This window comes from Carcharodon carcharias, chromosome 17 (genome assembly GCF_017639515.1).
Source record: "Carcharodon carcharias isolate sCarCar2 chromosome 17, sCarCar2.pri, whole genome shotgun sequence".
NCBI classification, from domain to species: domain Eukaryota; kingdom Metazoa; phylum Chordata; class Chondrichthyes; order Lamniformes; family Lamnidae; genus Carcharodon; species Carcharodon carcharias.
The window spans coordinates 108,638,045-108,659,918 of NC_054483.1; the positions used below are offsets into that span (position 1 = coordinate 108,638,045).

Sequence of the window (21,874 nt, forward strand, 5' to 3'; positions counted from 1 at the left end):
CACACGTGTGAGGATTACAGCGGGTGTGCGTCTGTGTGTCCGTGTGTCTAGTTGTCTCATCCCCGGATGGACAGGGTCCTTAAGGACAGTGGTTCATATCCTTTCAGGTTGTACATTCTGTGGCTGATGGGCATGGGCTCAGATCTGAACCTGTAACTTTCCCCAGCGAGAATGCAAGACAACTTGTTCAGTGTAATGCAGGACCTGTAAAGGGGACTGAGACGAATGGGGTGTGTAACTTCAGTGATCCACATCAGGGGGGGAGAAAGCGAGCCCTTTGAACTATGCTGCCAGTTGAGCGGTATCATCGATTCAGTTTGACCTGGGCAAACCGAGGCCTCAGGACCTCACCTTTCGCCATTACAGAAATTGCAGTCTCAATAGGAAGACAAACAAACCCAAAACAGGCACAAGCGCAGTCAGTGTGGCCTTTGCAGCCGGAGCGGGGTGTTCTGAAAGGAATAAATATTTTAGTTTGGGAATTAAATGGTGACATCCTGTGTTCCTCCACTCAAAGCCCTGACCCTGGTGACCTCTCACACTGCCTCTTGAATCCTTCTATCACCAACCACGCTGCAGAAGCAAGAAGCAGTTCCATAAATGTCAGTGCTGCAGGAATCTGCCTCTTGGACTGCATTTCAAAGCACCATTCGCTAAAGCTGCTGCACTGCTCCATCTCCAGTCCGCCCAGCAGTTTGAAAATGACAAATCTGGCTCTTTGAAGAAGCTGTTGGGCTGGTCCCTAAACTCCACCCTTTCGTCCGTAACACTGCAAGTTCCTTATCAATCCCCTTTTCAAATCATTTCGGGAATTAGCTTCTGCCATCTTTACAGTCTTCCAGATCTCGAGAAGAAATTTCTCCACATTTCCCGCCTAGGTCACAGGTGTTAAACCTACGACCTCTGGTTATTGACCCACTCGGCAGAGGCAATAATTTTTCTCTATCGAAACTTCTCATCGTTTTGAGAAGCGCTGTTAGTCTGCCTCTCTGATCCGAGGGGAACAGTCCTAACGTGTCCAGCCTCTCCTCTTAAGGAAGGCCCTTCGACCCCTTCCCCAAGCAAGCCGTCGCCCTGCAGCTGTTGAAAAGCCACCCCCCACCCCCACCGCCTTACAGCTGATTGGTTGGTAGAGACCTGCCCGAGAGTCCCCCCCCTCCCCCCCCAACTAAAAGTGATGCGGTGCTGCCTGGCGCTGATGATGTCGAGTGCTCCCCAAAGCAAGGTAGGCAAACAAACCTCGAAGTCCTAAGCGAAGTGCAGCCCGCCCGGTGCACGTTGCTTGTGTACAGGCGGGAAACACGTCAACGTACAATCCATGCCCGGATGCCCCCGGGTGGCGGGGGGGGCTTGATTCCAGCGAGCAGGGCGTATAATGAGGCGCTAAAAAGCATTGAAATTAGGTTGGCAACGTGCTGTGGTGGAAAACGTAGCCCACCATCGACGGGTGGAGGGGACCGATGGCAAACCGGTTTCACAGCGGCGTGAAACTGATTTTTGGCCTTCTCACCATATTGTCCCCTCACCCCCACCCCCCCCCTCCCCGCCGGCCATGATGCCCGACCCCAACTGAGCCGGAACATTGCGGCCAGTGTGTTCCTGCTGAGAAAGCCTTGCATTTTCATCACAACGCATTTCAAGAACAAATCAAAACACTTCCGCTTCGGACGAATTACATTATTTCGTACGTGTTTCCCCATCCGTAAAAGTACGGTGGCCATTTTGCACGTAGGTCTCCATCATGGTGATTTTAATGGCCAATTAATATGTTTTTAGTTAAAAAGCAAGTGTCTTTCATGACTTCAGGATGTCTAAAAACTCTACACAGCTAATGAAGCACTAATGAAGTGCAGTTAAAGTTGTGGGGAATGCAGAAGCCAAATTGCGCACAGCAAGATTCCACAAATAGTAATTAAATAAATGACCAGATCATATGCTTAAGTTCACATTGATTAAGGGGCAAATACTGGCCAGGACACCGGGAGAACTCCCCGCTGTTCTGCAAAGTAGCGACTTGGGATCTTTGACACCCACCCAAGAGGGCAGACGGGGCTTCGGTTGGATGTCTGACCTGAGAAACAGCACCTCCAACCGTGCGGCACTCTCTCAGTACTGCGTCCGGAGTGCCGGGTGCCAGTCCTGATTACGTGCTCATGGGTGAAGAGGTCCGTGAAAGAGCTGCTCCGCTGCATTCAAGACCATTCAGATCGTGCTGAGCGAAATACTCACCTCAGGGCTGTGTCAAATATTTGTTTCAAGTCAAAATTTTCTTTTTACAAATGTATACAAACCACATTACCCAAATGTGGTTCACTAAATGAGAAGAAAGGACAGTGACCCATCGCTGTCAGTGCACACGGAAGGAAAATAAACAGCTAGAAAAATGTTAACGTGTGCCCAATTCATTCCAGTGAAACAAAATCATCCTTGTGTTTAATTAAGCATTTCTCAGGAGGCTGCCAAGAGTCTGGATGAATCCATAACACCACATTCCCGGACTGCATTCCGGAAAGAACAGGCAACTGCAAAAATAAGAAAGTCACTATTTTACAGAAAGTGGGGGGATGGGGGGGAGGGGGGCAGGATTGGGGAGGGGGGGTGGGGCATTGTGGGAAAGACTGCCTGGAATGACTTAAAACGTGATAGTCTTCATGTAAATTTGTGTGGGCGGCTGTGAAAAGCTATTCAGCAGGGCATTACACACGTCAAACTTTCAGCAAACACATGATTCAAGCTATCCGTGAGGCTCAGTGACATATTCAGAGAGAGGACAAAAGCCTATTCCTTGCTTAAACATGGTGCGTCAATTGTAGAGCCAATCTGGTGTCTTTATACGAGATGGTACCCCCCCCTCATGACCCTAAGTAAGGTGAGGGTCGGAGGGGCAGATGTTCCCATGTTTGTTCAGGTGCCAGTTGCAATGGATAATACGTTCTTTAACCAGGGCACGCTTGTAATAGATCTCACATGGGAAAATGTTTCAGTGATCTTCTCACTGACAGTCTGGGCTGTGGTTACAGAGGACTAGACTGCCATTCAGCCAAGCCAATAAAAGGTCTAAGAACAAGCTCAGAAAGCGTCATTTTCTCCCACCCTGAGGCACCACTATTTTGCACATCCCTGCGGTTGGAATTCTAAAGTGAAGTTGAAAGATGGTCCTTATGTGGAATTTGCTGCACAGAAACAGGCCACTCAGCTCAACTATTTCACGTCAGTGTTTATGAATCATACGCGCCTCCTCCCACTCCTTTCCATCTCATCCCGTCAGCATGCCCTTCTATTTCTTTGCCCCTCCTGTTTATTGACTGTAGGTGAAAGAACATATTGTATTTGTACGTCCCGATAGTTAAATGGGCAGTTGACTGGGTTTCCATTCAGTAGCTTTGCAGGTTGGATTCCCATTCTCAGCAGCTGATCATTTTTACGCTCATCATATTGAAGCGAGGAGGTCTTGTGGTGCAGTGGGTGTCTCTGAGCCAGAAGCCCCAGGTTCAAATCCCACTCCAGGATTTGATGGCCGTGGGAGGTGTGCTTGTAGCGTGGGCAAACAGGTTGAGTATCAACTGGTAAAACTTCCATCACGTGCCAATGGCAGGCGGTAAGAGTGGGAGAGATTCCTGATCGGCCATGCGATGGAAAGGAATTAAGAGACTCTACCACCAGCTCACAGCATGCACGTAGAAGTGTGTGTTGCCACAGCAACTCGGACCTGTCCAGGGAGGAGGGGGAGGTGGGGGGGGGGTGTTGGTGCCAAACGCGCGGGGTTCAATCCCCAGCCCAGCTGGGGTGGAGTCAGGACCGGCCTCCTTGCCCTATCTGTGGTGGAGAACATGGTGTTGTGGGTTGGACCTGCCTTCAGATGAAGAAGTCGTATTGGACTGTTATTCAGATAGGATGCGAGCAGGACCAAACTCCAATCCAGAGATTCTGGTGGTCCCAGAGATGGAGAATTGGACTTCAGCTCAGACAGGTTGCTAGCTTACAGCATCAGTAATTCAGAAGGGTTCACAGGCCCAAAAGTAGAACACAGGCTCACAGTGGAGGAATAGTCTTGTGGGGCTGAATGGCTAATTCCACTCCCTACGTTCCAGTTCTGAACATACCGCATTGGACCCACAATTCAGAGAAGCTGATGGTGGGGACCATGTCTCAGAGTGCAGAGAACTCCTGCCTTTGAGTCGGCAGGTTGTGGATCCAAGTCTAACTCCAGAGACTTGAGCACATAATTGAGGCTGAAATTTCCGTGCAGCACTGAGGGAGCACCCCACTGTCAGAGGTGCCGTCCTTCATCAAGACCCCGGGTGGGGGCAATATTTAAAGAGGTGACAGGTGTCTCTCCTTCTGTAGGGAAGCCCAGCTGTACCAATTGCCACTCAGGCACTTCACTGGACAGTGGTGAGCTTTCTCCAAAATCAAGGACCCCAGGGGCAGGAGCCCCACCCACCAAGAACTGATGGCCAATCAGAGGCCAGAAACTCTAATGATTAGCAGCGCCGCCAGGGAAATGGTGGCTGTGACCAAGATGACAGCACTCGAGGCCTAGCAGCTGGATCCCAGGCCACAGGTGAGTGATAGTGAGGAGGTTGGGGCGGGGGTGGGTCATAGGGTGAGGTTATTATCATGTTGCTGTGCGTGGGAGCTTGCTGTGCGCAAATTGGCCGCTGTGTTTCCTGCATTACGACAGCGACTACTGTACTTCATTGGCTGTAAAGCGCTTTGGGATGCCCCTGATGTCATGAAAGGCGCTATGTAAATGCAAGTTCTTTCTAGCATTAACTCTTGTTTGGATAAATGTAGTGGCTTAGAAAAGGGACAACAGTAAACAGCAGGACTGCCCCTGAACAGGACACGAGGCAAACTCTCAAATGTTTACAACACAAATCCTAGGAGCTGTTTGGCCAACAGTTCCAAGGATAACAAATAAAACCTTCAAGCATTTTGAGACCGATGCTACTTGACCCTGCTTTATACACTTGTGAATCTTAAGTTTAGGCTTCGAACCAGAGCTTTAGTGTTTAATATTCTTCAGTTTGTGCTTTCCTGTGAAGTCCTTAGCTCCAAAGCTCATGATGATGTCAACGCCCCTGTCATGCAACTTATGCTTTCTTCTGACTCTGGCGCCCTGTATCCCTCACTCCCACCCTCCGCACAGTCCTCCTCCCATGCCGTTACCATCCTGTGGCAGAGCTTCCAGTCATCTTGATCCTTCTCCAGGACACGCCTCCCTAAACCATTCTCCCTTTACAATTCTGTCTCTCCTCCCAGCGATCCCCACCCCCCTGCGACCTCACTCCCTCCATCGCTCACCCGCGGCCTGGGGGAACCCAGCGACAGGAAGGGTGGATGCCGTTCCGGCAGCAGCCACCCCCGCCCCCCGCCCCCCCGCTCCCTCAATGGCGCTGCCGTCCAGTAGAGCTGCCGGCCTCTGATTGGCTGGCATCTCTCGGCGGGCGGGACTTCCCGGGATCCCTGATTCCAGGAGAAGGCCCACTGCTGGCCAGTGATGGGGCAGGGCCTCCTTTAAGGAGGCGACGCGGGGCCTTCTAGCCGGCGGATGAGAGCAAAGTCGCCTTCGTTAAATAGCGCCCCACGGACTAAAGTCCCACCCCATATACCTCACCACCTTATCCAGGCTGATACCTCAGCGATGTGCTGAGGGAGCGTCTCCCTGCTGGCTTTGTTCTGTAACTAACTGCACTGTGGCTAATCTGGGAGCCCATGATGCAAAAATAAAGAAGAGGCGTCCCATTTTTCAGCAGTGACATTGTTCCAATTTCTAACCGGATTGGACGTTCCCTTGAAAACTTGAGAATAATTTTGAACAGATCCTGACACTGAATTTCCAGGGTCCCATCTTTGCTAATTAATCAAGTTCTGTTAAGTCATTGACAAAGCACCCTGCTCCATTAATTCTGACAAAGAAATGTTTGGCTTGAAATAAAAAGGTAGAGCTAAATCCATCAATGTTTCCATGGCAACTGCAGCAAGGCTTTGATTTGGACTAAAGACCATTAATGGGGATTGGTTAAATAGCTCAGGTTATTTCTGAATAAACCTAGCCCATGATCACCTAAACCCGGCTGTACAGATGATGGGGTATGGGTTTAAAGGAAGAAGGAAGGGCTCTGAGCTCTGAATGGGCTGGGACCTTTACTGCTTTACGCTGAAGATCAGTTAGACCAAGTCAAGGCCCAAGCTACACCCAAGAGCAGAAACCTCAGGCTTCACATTAATTACACCGCCAGCTGAAGTGCTGTAATTATTAGCAGTGGTTATCCGAGCACACTTGCTTCTCCTCCTTCAGGTTTGGCAGTATTTAAAAGGAAAACAACTGATTTATGAGGTTCGCTGATACTGCAGTTTAAAGACTTGAACATTCACTCCTTTATGGCCCAGCCTACACATCGCTACCGCTGCAGTCAGCTAGGGAGAAAGGCTTGCATTTATATAGCGCCTTTCACAACCACCAGTTGTCCCAAAGTACTTTAAAACCAGTGAAGTGCTTTTGAAGAGTAGTCACTGTTGCAATGTGGGAAGCGCATCCACCAATTAATGCACAGCAAGCTCCCACAAGCAGCAATCTGATTGTTACCAAGTAATACTTTATTATTGTTCAATGAGGGATAATTATTGAGGGCACTGGGGATCGCTCCCCTGCTCTTCTTCCAAATAGTGCCATGGGATCTTTTACATCCACTGAAGACGACAGATGGAGCCTCAGCCTAACATCCCATTCAACAGACAGCACCTCCAACAATGCAGCATCTCCTCAGTACTGCACTGGAATGACAGCCTTGATTTCTGTGCTCACGCCCTGGAGCAGGACTTGAATCTAGAACTTTCTGACTCAAAAGCTGAGAGTGTTACCAACTGAGTTACGGCTGACGCTGAGAGCAATGGTCTGTCCGAGCATTGCTGCCATCTTACCCTGGAGCCTCCAAGCGCCCAGGCGAAGCCTTGTCCAAACTTTGACCTCTGCACTTTGGATTTGGGGTTACTCGGTGTAGGTCAAATCAGATGCAAAAATGCCTTTCAAACTTTATAGGAATCTTAGCATCGACATTGACGGGCCAGACAAAACCAATTTCCATTAGAACATAAGAAATAGGAGCCAGAGTAGGCCAGTCAAACCTGTTCTGCCATTCAATAAGATCATGGCTGATCTGGTTGGGGTCTCAACTCCACTTTCCTGCCTATCCCCCAAAACCCTTGACTCCCTTGTCAATCAAAACTCCGTCTAACTTAGACTTGAAAAATTCAATGACTCAGCCTCCATTGCTCACTGGGAGCAGGAATTGCAAATATTAACCATCCTCTGAGAGAAAAAATTCCTCCTCATCTCCGTTCTAAATGGGAAACCACTTTGTTCTAGATTCCCCTACAAGGGGAAACATCCACTCAGCACCCACACTGTCAAGTCCCCTCAGAATCTCTTAGGCCTCAACGAGATCAACTCTCATTCTTCTAAACTTCAATGAGTATAGGCCCAACCTGCACAACCTGTCCTTGGAAGACAACCCTTCATCCTGGGGATCAGCCTAGTGAACCTTCCCTGAACTTCCTCTAATGGAAGTACTTCCTTCCATAAGTTCATCTTTTACCATCCAGGTAAATACAACAATAAATGGAGTTGTTGACTAGTCCCAGCAATCAATCTCTACCAGTGAGTCTACAACAGATCCAGATATAAGATGAGGAAAACTCCAAGATACAGATAGGAGCACCACAGGCCGAATTGTTAAACTGCCATGGGGGTAGAACCAGAGGCCCGGAACCCTCAATTTCCCAGCACCAGACAGCAGGTCAGTTTGGCCTCAAGTTCCCACCTCCTGGTCACTTTTGGAACATGCCAGCTCAGTCGGGGTAAACAGTTACCCGCCCTCAAGGCAAGTGGGGCACTCTGCTGGGAGCTGGGAAACTGGGAAACGCACCCGACGTTGGGGTCCTGACACAGAACTAAAATCCAGCCCCACTGTTCCTCAGCAAAACGGAGATGATTGGATAATTTTGTCAATTACAGCTGGTGACTGCGCTGCTGTGAGTAGGTGACTGGGGTTGACCTTACACACAATATCTGTATTATTTAACTATCCTGCGCTCACTGCGTTTTTCTGGAGAAATAACCCAGGGGCTGAATCTTGCGGTTGATGTCAGGCGTGCGTCCCGATGTCATCGCGACATTTCGTTTGGCGGAGTCAGCTGTGCACCCATCGAAATGTTAAGGGCCTATTAAGGCCATTAAGAGATTAGTTAAAGTACCTAAGAACGCTGTCCATGGGCGGGATGAGGCTTCCCGAAGCTTTTATGAAATAAATAAATACATCTTCCCAACTTTACAAGCATGTTCCAACTCATGCGACCTTGAATAAATTTTCAAATCGATTATTTAATTTTTTTTCATGTCCATTCAATCTCCCTGAGGCAGCTCCATGCGTGCGAAAGAGCGCAGGACCCGGCTCTCCCTTCTCCCCATTGGCCCGCCCACACAGCCAATCGCGGGCGGCGAGCTGCTTCTCACCCGCACCCCCCCCGCCCACTCCCGTCCATAGGAAAAATCCAGGCCCAGGTTTCACTAGGAGAAGTTGCTCTAGTTTAAGTCACGAGTTCCGTTTGCTGTAGTTCGTAGAGGCTCTGTTTAAGTCGACTCTGCTTGTTAAGTAAATAGACTGTTTGCTGCGAGTCCTGTCATTATCCTTCCCTCAGTAGCTGACACAGTGCTATCTGTATTATTTTTAACTTCACGCCTCCGTTAAAATAGAACCAAGAGGAACGTGATAGGATTGTGTGAAGTGCTCTTGTAACAACATCCCTGAAGAACAAATCCCAGGTTGGTTATGTTAAACTTATATAGAACCTTGGTTGGACCATGTTTGGAGTGTTCTGTGCCCAGTTCTGGTCTCTATCTTATTGAAAGGTAGAGAGGCACTGAAGAAAGTGCAAAAGAGATTTACAAGAACGATGCCAGAACTGGGAGGTTATGCCTCTCAGTGAAGATGGGGATCTTCGCTCTAGGAGTATGAACGCTGAGGGGGTGATCTGATAGAGGTCTTTAAGATTATAGAAGAGTTCGATTGTGTAGATGTAAAGAAAGTTTCCACTTGTGGGGGATCTAGAACTATAGGACATATGCTGGTCACCAATAAATCCAATAAGGAATTCAGGAGAAAGGTCTTTAACCAGGGAGTGGTGAGAATGTGGAGCTCATTACCACAGGGAGTGGCTGAGGTGAATAGCAGAGACATATTTAAGAGGCAGCTGGATAAACACGAGGAGGAAAGAGACTGGAAAGATATGTTGGCGGGGTTACATGAAGAGGGGCGGGAGAAGACATCCAGCATAAACACTTTGTGCACCCGATGGGCTAAATTCTCTAGAAGGTGTTGACACCAGGCGAATGGCTTGACCCTACCTGTAAATCTTCATGTTCACTGGGAGCTCTCCTGGGAAGCCCAGCATTCCACACACCACCCTGCTGTTGTTGAAGTTCCAGCCAACATTGCAGACCTGCTTCCACTTGCCCTGATACTTCACCTCCACCACGCCTTCAGTGATCGGGTTACGTCTCCTGGCAGAGGCCAAAACCGGCCGAATGCGGACTTCATCCACCTTGTTCTGGTCCTGGTGACAGAAAGAAGACAGTTAGTCATCTGGCGGCGCGGAGCTGAGAAAGAAAGAGACATGTCGAAGCTTTTCGTCTCTTACTCATCGGGACCCTTTGCGAGAATACCAACAAGGGGAAAAACAACAAGGAAGGAGAGTCATAAGGACTTGAAACGTTAACTCTGTTTCCCTCACCACAGATACTAACCAGGCCAGCTGAGTCTTTCCAGAATTTTCTGTTTTTGTTTTAGATTTCCAGCCCCCGCTGCATTTTGCTTTGATATTAAAAGATGAAGTACTGACTTGTGAGCTCTGCTTGTTGGTATCGAGCGCCATGCTCAACAGCTCTTCCCTTTTTTAAAAACCCTGGTTAAAATAATCAGCCCACTGCAGTCTACAAACGCGGAGAGGTGACAGGAGACACGCTGTTCCCATAATCTGTCGCACAGCATTTCGAGCCTCTGCCCAAAAAGGAAAAGATTTGGGCCAGCGAGTGAGGATAAAGTTGTGGCCAGTTCTGAGGCAGTTTCAGGGCCCAGGAGGGCTGCCTAGTCACCCCAGGGAGGCTCATTATTGAGCCTTCTTGAGAGCGGTTAAAAGAGCCGGACTGGGATTTTCCAGCCGGCCCCCAGTTTCCAGGCGCAATGAAGGGGTAGTTTACTGGAAGGGGGAAGGGGGAGGGGTGCGGGACATGGGGCGCGCGTCAGTAGGGCAGCTCTCCGAGCAGGTCTACAGGTCCACCCCACTGCTTCCCCAGCCTGCAGCGGAGAGATTCCCTCAATCCCCTTCCCCACAGCAGGTGAGGTGGCGGGGGTGGGGGTGGGGGTGGAGGAGGAGGGGGGAGCTGGCTGCTTTCCCTGGGGTTTTATTAAAAACCGCTGAGAGGGCACCTCCCTGTTGAAGCACCCTCTCAGTGACTTACCTTCCCTTGCTGCTCCTCTTCAGCTTCCAGAGCTCACTCGACACCCCTAATTGGACACGGAAACCTGGTCAAGATCCCAGGGGGACTATTTCCCTCCAGGGGCAGGTTCAGGACCTAGAATCAGACCCAGCTCCTCGTTCCCCCTACTCCGCTCCCCTCACCCGAAGCAAAAATGTAGCTCCATAGTGTAGGGTAAAGGGTTAACTCTAAAAGAGCAAACTGAGCATGTGCAAAAGGACCCATGTCACTCGCTGACAGGAGGTAACCGGGTAACATCTCAGAGAGCAGCTCTTGCTGTATGTTCGTCTTATTTAACCTTTGTAAATAGTTAGCGTGTAATAAATGCTTTTTGAACAAAGATCATTGCCTCCAGCAAGATCGCTTCTAGAGTAAAAAGCTAACAAATCCCGAGACAAAACCCACGATAGCAAACAGAGCAGTACAAGGAACTGATGCCCTGTTCGAGGTGCTATCCCTCAGATGAGACATATGGATATTAAGATCCTTACTAAAACAGCAGGGGCATCCTCCTGGAATCCTAAACAACATTCCTCAAGCAACATCAAACAGAAGCATATTTTAACTGGATATTCATCTCACTGCGGTTTTGGGTGGTGAGGGAGGGAGTATTTCTTGGTGAAATGTTGAATTGGTTGCTGCATTTCCCCGCATAACGACAGCCTCTACATTCAAAAAAACATTGTTTAACGCGTTTTAACCCAGGGAAGCTGTCCCCGGTGTCCTGGCCAATGTTTGTCCTTCAACCAACAAGATTAACTGGTCATTATCACATTGCGGCTTGTGGGAGCTTGCTGTGCGCAAATTGGCCACCGTGTTTCCTACACTGCAACAGCGACCAGACTTCAAAAATATCTCATGGGCTGCGAAGTCTTCCTGAGGTCATGAAAGGCGCTATATAAAAGCGAATCTTCTCTTCTTGGCTTTAATCTGATAAAGCACATTGTGAATGGTGATGCCTGAAAAAGTTGTTGGAAAGTAAAACTCAGATGCTGATTCAAACCCCAGACTGCGTCTTAGACACCAGGACGTGCCCCAATCCTGAGTGTTCCGCCTCCACACGACTGGTGTGGCCTGGGATACTGATCGTTACGTGATCGCCTCAAACTTTGTGTGAGTGGAGCCCAGTTGTAAAAGAAAAATGAGAGTCAACACAAGAAAATCAAAGACCCTCCCAATCCTCTCAGCAATTAGCTCAACACACCAGCGATTCCCTTTGGTGCAGCTGTTGCTGTTGCCCAGCCTAAATGCTAATGATTTATTTATCATGTTTTTTCAAAAACTTTAAATTAAAGGGCAGAGACTTTAAAGGTTCGTGTCAACACTGCAATCAAATTTTCAACAGGATCGCCATGGAAGCGAGCAAATAGTGCAGGAGGAATGCCTCCATCTTGGTTATGTGCCAGCCTCTTAATACCCTTGAGCATTCTGGAGCATGCGAAACCAAACGGGACTTCGGGCGAACCACTGAATCCTTTTCCAAACACAACACAAGGTTAGATTTCTTACACATTAATGGTTGACATCAAAGCCTTCTTTATGTTCTTTGATTTTTTTTTTTGAAGATCCTGGGTTTGAAGAGTTAGGCCCATAGAGATAGGAATCCCATCAAGGTTAAACAAAAAAAGAATGAAGAGAAGTGGTGAGGTAACTATTGATTGGACGATGCTAAGCGTGACATTCAAAGACCCGCAGAGCGCAGGGGAAAGTGGGGACTGAGGCCTTCAGCAGTTCTGAAGTCCTGGAAAAGATTGAGTCGATGCAAAGAGATAGGCAATGATTTGCTATTTGGGTTTTGTACAATCATTAAATTCCAGCTGAAGATTTCTTCATCGCATAATTTAAGCTTAAATGTTTACCTCATGGGTATGAGTAATTCTTTTGAGCTATATCTTTGGAGATGGGTCAAGGATCACTCGTTTTTAAGTCAAATAGGGACACTGAGGTATCATGGTCACACAATTGGCAACAAAAAAAAATACACCGGACTGAATTTCTCTGGCTCTGTGGTGCCCGGCTTGGAGTTGGGAATGCCATAAAAATAGGGAGGAGGTGGGTCGGACATTCCTGCTGCTGGGATCTTTCCCAAGGGTCTGGGTCATCTGTCTGCATCACACAGGTGGGTTTTGCCAATTGGCATAGTCAAGGCCCCAAATTAAGAGCAATTTTGTGAGGTCATTGGCATTTTGCTACCAGGTAGAACAGCACCCACCCCCGCCCCCTCCACCGCCCATCTCCCCCCCCAACCCCCCCCAAACCCCATCTTGTGTGAAGGCCTCCAGCTCAAAAGAGGCAGCCTCCCTAGCAGTGATCCTGGGTGACCATCTGGAGGTTGCATTCAATCAAGAAGCGTCGCACAAATAAATGACCCTTCACCTCCCCCAGCTTTCCCCGCTCCTGTCCAACAGCCTTGACCCTTCGGCCCTTCTCACACCGGCCACCCGTGACCAGAAGCGGAGGAGTCTCACGAAGCTACATACCTCGCGAGCAACAATTGAGAAGGCAGCCTCCAGGAGGATCGTGACACCGGCCTCGCTGCCAGCGCGTGTGGGGCTTCGGGGTGCCCAGCTGGTCACAACGCTTGGGGCCCTGGAGCCGATGGGCAAATCCGGCCCGTTGTTATCTAATTCGACTTGAGCTGTGGCTCAGTGGCAGCGTGCTCGTCTCTGAGGTCGTGGGGTCGGGTCACACTCCAGAGGCGTGACCACAAAATCCAGCCTGACGTTACAGTGCAGCGCTGAGTTAAGTCGCGGGCCTGATGCCCTCTCAGGTGGACATAAAAGATCCCACGGTACCATTTCGAAGAAGAGCCGGTTGGGGGGGGTCTTCTCAGTACCCTGGCCGATTATTTACCTCTCAATCAATGTCACTCAAAATAGTTTATCTACTAAGAGTGTTTTTGGAACCCTACCTACGAATGTGAAAGGCGCTATAGAAATGCAAGTTCCTTCTATTTTTTGAATCACATTTGTGAGAAAATAGAATTAAACTGAAGGATAATGTCAAGTTGTCAATGGCAACATGGAATTGGTATTCCAATGTGGAAAACCAAATCCAAACAAACCAGGATTTAATTATATCTTAGAGGAAAATGGGGGATATCGGCCACTTCCCTCTGTTTTTAAAAGCAGCTTCAGAACGTTGTGCAGACAGACTCTCGATTCACCATCAGGCATATTGCCATACTGCTCGAGATGACTCTGTACACCTATATTACTGATGCAATGGCCTCTCTAGTGTCTCAGCGAGGGGCTACTGCTGTGCTTGGTCTGCTACCAAACAGCAAGATCACTAGGTGCATCCTTTGCCTGTGCTGGGTCAACTGATCTCAGCCAGGGCACCACAACTCAGAGCCCATATGTCCACGTGCAAAAGATAGGCCAAGAACAGTCATGCCTTCTAATCATTATACACTGGAAAGTACTAGAGTTTGGGCATTGGTCAGGGAATTGTATCAGACGTGGTTCTGTTTATAACACTCCCGCCTCTGATTCACAACGCCCCGGGTTCAAGAGCTATTCCAGGGCTTGAGTATAACAGCTGACACTCACATGCAGTGCTGAGGGAGCTCAGCACTGTTGTGGATGCCGACTTTAGGATGAGATCTGAGTACAGAGGCCCCCAGCTCCCATGACACTGTCTTGAAGAAGAGCAGGGGAGTTCTCCCCAATGTCCTGGCCAAATTTAACACCTAAATCACCATCACTCAAAAAACCAGATTATCCAGGCACTATCACATTGCAGCTTGCCGGAGCTTCCTGTGCGCAAATTGGCTGCTTCTTACCTACAAAACAACAGTGACTACATCTCAAGAGCATTTCATTGGCTGTAATGCACTTTGAGAGGCCCAGTGGACATTGTAGTATAAGAAGTTGGAGATAATAGCAACATCTCCACAAATGCTGCGAGGCCTGAGGAGCTTTTCCAGTATTTTCTGTTTTTATTTCAGGTTTCCAGCATCTGCAATATTTTGCTTTTATATTATTGTAGTATAAGGGTTTGGTACACACAGGGTTAATGTGGGACTGAGTACAGTCCTGCCTATACAGTGATGTAAGAAGGCACATGATCCAGCCCCAGGGTCAGTGTGGTGTTAAGCAGAGACCTGTAAAGATCGAGATACAGAGATGACTCCAACCCTTTACTGCCTATCTATATATAGTTACAGGTAGTTAATAAAGACTTGCTTTTAACATAGAGAAGACTAGGAACACTTCCTTAACAGACACGTTCTGTAACTAACACCATGACGACAGACATGAAAAGCACTATATAAACGTACATCTTTCTTTTTCTATTTCGACAACTTGCAGGATGTCAAAGATCAGGCTCTGTTGAGGGGCGGAGAAACCCACCAATCGGTTGTCTGGCCTCACCTGTGAGGAACGGAGAGTTGAACGAGGTGCTAAGGACCACAAACGGCTGCAGAATGGGATCCCGAGGCACCAGTTAGGAAAACAGGGATGAAGCAACAAGATCAGATGGAAACCGATGGAGGCGATTGGGGGCAGGCCAGGGGGTGGGGGAGGACAAAGCCTGGATGCGTAATGGATCCAAGCATTAATTAATAGTTTAGCTCTGTGTCTAGCTCTAAATACCCAGGGCCCACAAATAGTTATTTACTGCTTCTTTACTATTGCCATTTTAGCTCACCGTGCAGGCGCATGCCTGACCTGCTTGAGTATGAAATAGCGCATGATGATGTCGGGCGAGCATCCCAGCGTCATTCTGCGCTCGAGCGATGTTTCGGTCAGCGGGCCCGCTTCCAAGAGGGCAATTGAGCCCACCAAAGTCCCAATTGTCCCCGGTTTCTCGTGGCCCATCCAACCTTAGAGTTGGCGAATCTGCCAGGTGGACTTTGCACCTTTAATGAAACCTCGTCCAAAGGCACGATGAGGTTTCCGCTATTAAATAAAAATGTCTGGAGAGAATTTTAATCATCTATATGTTCGGGTGACTGATTCTAATAGGAGGGCGTTTTTTTTTCCCGGATTTTATTGATTGCTTTTGAATTCTTCAGCTCCCTGAGGGCAGCTCTCTCTGTCCGCGCCCATGCTTACCTCAGCACCCACCCTCCTCCTGCCCCCACCCCAGCAGTGTCGGGCCTTTCAGCCCACCCCTCTTACGCTGCCTGGCTATTAATTGGTCAGCCACCATGAAATCGCAGTCGGGAACCGAGCACGGTTTGGGGTCTGTTCGTTGGCCACTCCTGGGCCGGTCAAACTAAAACTCCAGCCCATACAGATGATATCCTCCTTCCAAAGTGCTGCAATATGAAACCATCTTAAGAATTATCATGAAGGGCCAGGCGTCAGGATCAAGACAGGAGGACACAGCTGTCTGCCAGCTGCACTTTAAGCACCAGACAAACCCTCATCAATCACTCTTTGCATTGTCTGTGGAGGATCCGAGCTGCAGCTGTCGCCATGGTAACTGGGCATCAGGGAACGTGGCGCCTCTTATTCGTAAACACGGGAGCATTGGATGGTGGGCAGGCAATCGTCTGTTGGGAATGCCAACCACCCCCCCTCGCTCCTGAAGGATGTGGTCCAGTCAAGTGGTTTCGAAGAGACCAAACAAGCGAGGGACAAGGTGCAAAGATCAAAATACAAGGCAGGGTAAGAACTCAAAGGAAGCAATTTGGAAACAAGTTCCAGTCAGTACAAGCTGCTTTTCATCTAACTTCATTCAACCTGCATCTGTCTGGGGTTGGGGCAGAGGTTTTGGTTCCGATGTTCAATTGGCTTCAACCCAACCCAGACTCAAGAGTCTCAATTCAATTCCAAACTGCTTATAATAAATTGGCAGAGTCTCAATCACAATTATCATCAATCACTGCTGATTGACATGGAGCCTGGAAATGCCACCCTGCTGTAGTGAAGGTAAATCCTCGAGGCCAGACTTAAGGTGCGTTGTTTTAGGCAGTGTAGAGGGAGCTTCAATAAGAATATTTCCTCTTGTGAGTCCAGAACTAAGGGCGCTGTTTCAAAATCAGGGGTCGCCCTTTTAGGACAGAGATAAGGAGGTTTTTTTTCTCTCAGAGGGTTGTGTGACTTTGGAACTCTCTGCCTCAGAAAGTGGTGGTGGTGGGGTCACTGAATGTTTTTAAGGTGGAGGTAGGTAGATTCCAGTTAGGCAAGGGAATCAAAGGTTATCGGGGATAGATGGGAATGTGGAACTCGAAACACAAACAGATCAGTCATGATCTTAATGAATGGCAGAGCAAGATTGAGGGGCCGAATAGCCTACTCCTGCTCCTATTCCATATGATCAAATACTGTGCCTGAGCGTCCATTGAAATCAGTGCCTGAAGTCTCTGGGGGATCGATGATAAAGTAAAGGGAGCGGGGAGAGGGCAGCAAAAGGGGGCTGGAAAAGTGAAGGGTGCAAGCTGGGAAGTAGAGGGAGAGAGAGGAGTGAAAGAACGTCCATTTCTCTGGTGCCTTTCATTACCTCAGGACATCCCTAAGCACTTTTCAGCCAATGAAGTGCTTTGGAAATGTAGTCACTCTCATAACTTACAGCCATGTTACACACAGTACGATCCAACAATCAGTCATGTGATCATGGCCAGATAATCTGTTTTTCAGTATGTTGATTTAGGGAATAAGCAAAGAATGACTAAAAAAAAACGAGGTAGAAATTAAGAGTACAAAAGAAAGCTAGCTAGAGATATAAAAACAGATTTAAGAAAAGAGTTTCTACAGTATTTAAAAAGGAAAAGAGTAAGTAAAGTAAGTGTTGATCCTCTAGACAGCGAGTCGGGGGAAATGAATTTTTTTATTCGTACATGGGATGTGGGAGTCACTGGCCAGGCCAGCATTTATTGTCCATCCCTAATTGCCCTCGTTCAGAGGACATTTGAGAGTCAGCCACATTGCTGTGGATCTGGAGTCCGATGCAGACTGCAGATTTCCTTCCCTAAAGGACATTAGTGGGTTTTTTTAAAATGACAATCAGCAATGAAATGGTCATCATCAGACTTATAATTCCAGATTTTTTATTGAATTCAAATTTCACCATTTGCCATGGTGGGATTCGAGCCCCAGAGCATTACCCTGGGTCTCTGGAATACTAGTCCAGTGACAATACAGCTATGCCATTGTCTCTGTCTTTGCTGTAGAGAATAAAACCAACATCCCAGAAATAAGTGTAAATCAAGAGGGGAAAGGGAGGGGAAAGGGAGGGAGAAACTTCAAACAATTACAATCACCAGGGAAAAGATACTGAGAAATTATTAAAACTAAAAGCTGACAAGTCCCCAGATCCTGATGGACTCCATCCTAGGGTCTTAAAAGTAGTGACTGCTGAGATAGTAGATGCAATGGCTTACATTTTCCAAATCAGACTGGAAAGTAGCAAATGTAACTCTTCTATTCCAGAAAGCAGAGGGACAGAAAGCTGGACACTACAGACCAGTCAGTCTAACATCGGTCACAGCGAAATTGCTGGAACCTATTACTAAGGAGTTTATAGCAGGACACTTAGAAAATCTCAGTACCATCAGAGAATCAACATGGTTTTGTGAAAAGGAAATTGTGTTCACTCATTTATTAGAATCCTTCAAGGAAGTAACAAGCAAGGTGGATAAAGGGGAACCTGTAGATTTGCTGTACTTGGATTTCTAAAAGGCATTTGGCAAAGTGCCACCTCAAAGGTTATTACACAACATAAGTGCTCACAGTGCAGGACGTAACATATTAGCATGGATAGAGGATTGGTTAGCTAACAGGAAACAGAGTAGGCATAAATGGGTCATTTTTGGCTTGGCAAGATGTAATTAGTAGAGTGCCACCACAGGGATGAATGCTGGGGCCTCAACTATTTACAATCAATATCAATGACTTGGATGAAGGGACCAAACGTATGGTTGCTAAATTTGCTGACAACGCAAAGATAGGTAGCAAAGTAAGTTGTGAAAAGGACATAAGGAGTCTGCAAAGGGATATAGATAGGTTCAGTGAGTGAGCAAAAATTTGGCAGATGGAGTTTAGTGTGGGGAAAATGGGAACTTGAGCAGTTTGGCAGGAAGAATAGGAAAGCGGCATATTAAGAACATAGGAAATAGAAGCAAGTGTAGGCCATTCGGCCCCTTGAACCTGCTCTGCCATTCAACTAGATCATGGCTGATCTTCTATCTCAAGGCAATTTTCCCTCACTATCCCCATATTCCTTGATATCTCTAATATCTAGGAACCTATCGATCTCTGTCTTGAACATACTCAATAACTGAGTCTCCACAATCCTCTGGGGTAGAGAATTCCAAAAATTCACCACCCTCTGTGTAAAGAAATTCCTCCTCACCTCACCTCAGACCTAAATGGCTGACCCCCTATTCTGAGACCTCGTCCCCAGATTTTCTGTACCCCAACCCCCTGACCCAGCCAGGCGAAACATCTTCCCTGTAACTCCCCTTCAAACCCTGTAAGAATTTTCTATGTCACAATGAGATCACCTCTCATTTGTGTAAACCCTAGAGAATATAGGCCCAATCTCCTCAATCTCTCCTCAGCGGACAATCCCACCATCCCAGGAATTAGTCTGGTGAATCTTCATTGCACTCCCTCTATTGGCAAATATATGGTTCTTTGGGTAAGGAAACCAAAACTGCGGATTGCAAAATTCTGCGGTACAGAGGGATCTGGGTGTCCTGGCACATGAATCACAAGAAGTTAGTATGCAGACACAGCAAGTGATTAGGAGGGCAAATGGAATGTTGTTGTTTATTGCAAGAGGAATGGAATATAAAGGTAGGGATGCTGAGCTACAGTTGTACAGGGCATTGGTGAAACCACATCTAGAGTACGATGTACAGTTTTGGTCTTCTTATTTAAAAAAGGATATTAATGCATTAGAAGCAGGTCAGAGAAGATTCACTCGACTGATGCATGGGATGGGGGCGGGGGGGTGGGGGAGGGGGCGGGGGGGTGGGGGAGGTGGGGGGGGGTGGGGGGGTTGGTCAGTTATCCTATGAGGAAAGGTTGGATAAGCTGGGCCTGTACCCATTGGAGTTTAGAAGAATGAGAAGTCCTGAAGGGACTTGACAGGCTGGATGTTGAAAGGATGTTTCCCTTTGTGGGAGAGATTAGACTAGGGGACACGATTTAAAAATTCGGTGTTTCCCATTTAAGATGAGGAGAAGGTTTTTCTCTCAGTGGGTCGCTAGTCTGCAGAATTCTCTTCCCCAGAGACCAGCGAAGGCAGGGTCATTGAATATTTTTAAGGCTGAGTTAGATTCTTGACTGACAATGGAGTCAAGGGGATAGGCAGGGGAGTTGAGGTCGCTATCCGATCAGCCATGATTGTATCAAATGGTGGAGCAGGCTCAAGGGGCTGGATGCCTATTCCTGCACCTAACTCATGTGTTCATATGGAATAAACATTGTTCAGGACATCAGCGAGAGCTTTTCTTTTCCTTTTTGAAATAGTGCCATGGGATCTTGTACATCCACCTGACAGGGCAGACAAGAACAAAAATACCTGGAAAAACTCAACAGGTCTGACAGCATCTGAGGAGAGGGATACAGTTGACGTTTCGAGTCCGTATGACCCTTCATCAGAACTAAGGATGGAGTCAAGATAGCAAGAAATGAGTTCCGTGGGGCAGGAACAGGCTGACACGATCAGTCCGGCGGGACAGTTCTGTTTGTGGATTTTGGGCAGGAGGTAGAAGCGGGCCGTCTGAGGTTGGGAGACTATGAGGTTGGAAACTGTGGAAGGAAGATCTCCAGAGGAGATGAGGTCAGTGACAGTCCTGGAAACAATGGCTTGATGTTCAGTGGTGGGGTCATGGTCCAGGGGGAGGCAGGAGGAAGTGTCTGCGAGTTGACGCTCAGCCTCCGCGAGGTAGAGGTCAGTGCACCAGACAACAACAGCACCACCCTTGTCAGCGTGTTTGATGACAAAGTCAGGGTTGGACCTGAGAGAACGGAGTGCGGCAAGTTCAGAGAGAGACAGGTTAGAATGGGTGAGAGGAGCAGAGAAATTGAGACGACTAATGTCGCGCCAACAGTTCTCAATGAAAAGATCAAGAGCAGGCAAAAATCAAGAGGGAGGGGTCCAGGTGGAGGGAGAATATTGGAGGCGGGTAAAAGGATCTGTTGAACGGGGAGAGGAGTCCTGCCCAAAGAAGTGAGCACGGAGACGAAGGGTCATATGGACTCAAAACATCAACTGTATCCCTCTCCGCAGATGCTGTCAGACCTGCTGAGCTTTTCCAGGTATTTTTGTTCTAGATTTCCAGCATCCGCAGTGTTTTGCTTTTATCTTAGGGCAGACAAGATCTTGGTTTATCTTTCATCCAAAACATGACACCTCTGATCGTGCTGCACTCCCTCAGTACTGCACTGCAGTATAAGCCAAGATTCTGGGTTCACTAACGTAAATGGTCAGATCATGGTGACCGAGCCCACATTCCACTATATGCCCCTTGTCTGTAGTGTGAAATCAGAAAGTGATCCCCCCTTACCTCAGTCCCCATAGAAGATGTGAAAACTTTAGAATGAATTAAGAGCCACAATGAAAGCTTCAATGCAGCTAGGTTAGGGTATTTCTGGATGGATGAGTTGAGAGGTGCTGAACAGACTTGTCCACCTGGTTTTGTACAATTCCATATTAGCTCGTCTATCAATTAAATCAATATTTGCATCCAGCCTGCCTTCTCCATCAAGTGCGTGTACACTCTGCTGAGTTCAGTCTCCTTCCTGAGTCTGTATGGAGCTCAGGAATGTGAGGATTCATCTAACCAGGCAAGGCTGCCCTTATCTGAGAAAGCTATTATTGTCTAGGCGTCAGCATGTGTTTTTCCAACCAAATGACCTCAGTTCACATTCCACGATACTTCCCATCGCTATTGCGAATGAATGGAGCTGCTGTGTTTCAAACATGCCCCAATTAATTACACATTATGCCCTTTATCCTTTGCATCCACAGCCTCTTTCAGGAACGGAGGAAAAGGTTTGTTCTGGGAATTCACGGGTTTGCTTACACATTGTGTGTTCCTGCTCGTTCATCTGAAAGCTGACAGAAAGCAGCAATAGCTTGTATTTACATCATCTCTCTGATCTAGCAACATACCCCAAGGCACTTCACAGCAATATAAATCCAACAACTTCTCAGACCCAACACATGAGGAGATATTGGGCCAGGTGAGGGGTATGTCTTAGATGAGTATGGAGGGGCTGGATAGGTTGAGGGAGGACATTTGGCTGCCAATGGAGGAACAAAGGAAATCTAGGATGGCCAAGAGGCCAGGATTGGAGGAATTTAAGATCTCAATAACATTTCTGATCAGTCTTATTTTGTCACTATCATCTGTTGAAAAGTTTGCTGATT

The 21,874-nt window shown here is 47.8% G+C and overlaps 1 protein-coding gene across 1 annotated transcript in view; it reads right to left on the reverse strand.

Moving 5' to 3' along the window:
- loxl4 (lysyl oxidase-like 4) overlaps positions 1-21,874 on the reverse strand; it is a 130,660-nt gene that overhangs the window by 89,636 nt on the left and 19,150 nt on the right. The window contains exon 4 of the mRNA XM_041210388.1: positions 9,410-9,618. Within this exon, the coding sequence (XP_041066322.1) occupies positions 9,410-9,618 (209 nt within the window). The remainder of the gene's footprint in view (positions 1-9,409; positions 9,619-21,874) is intronic.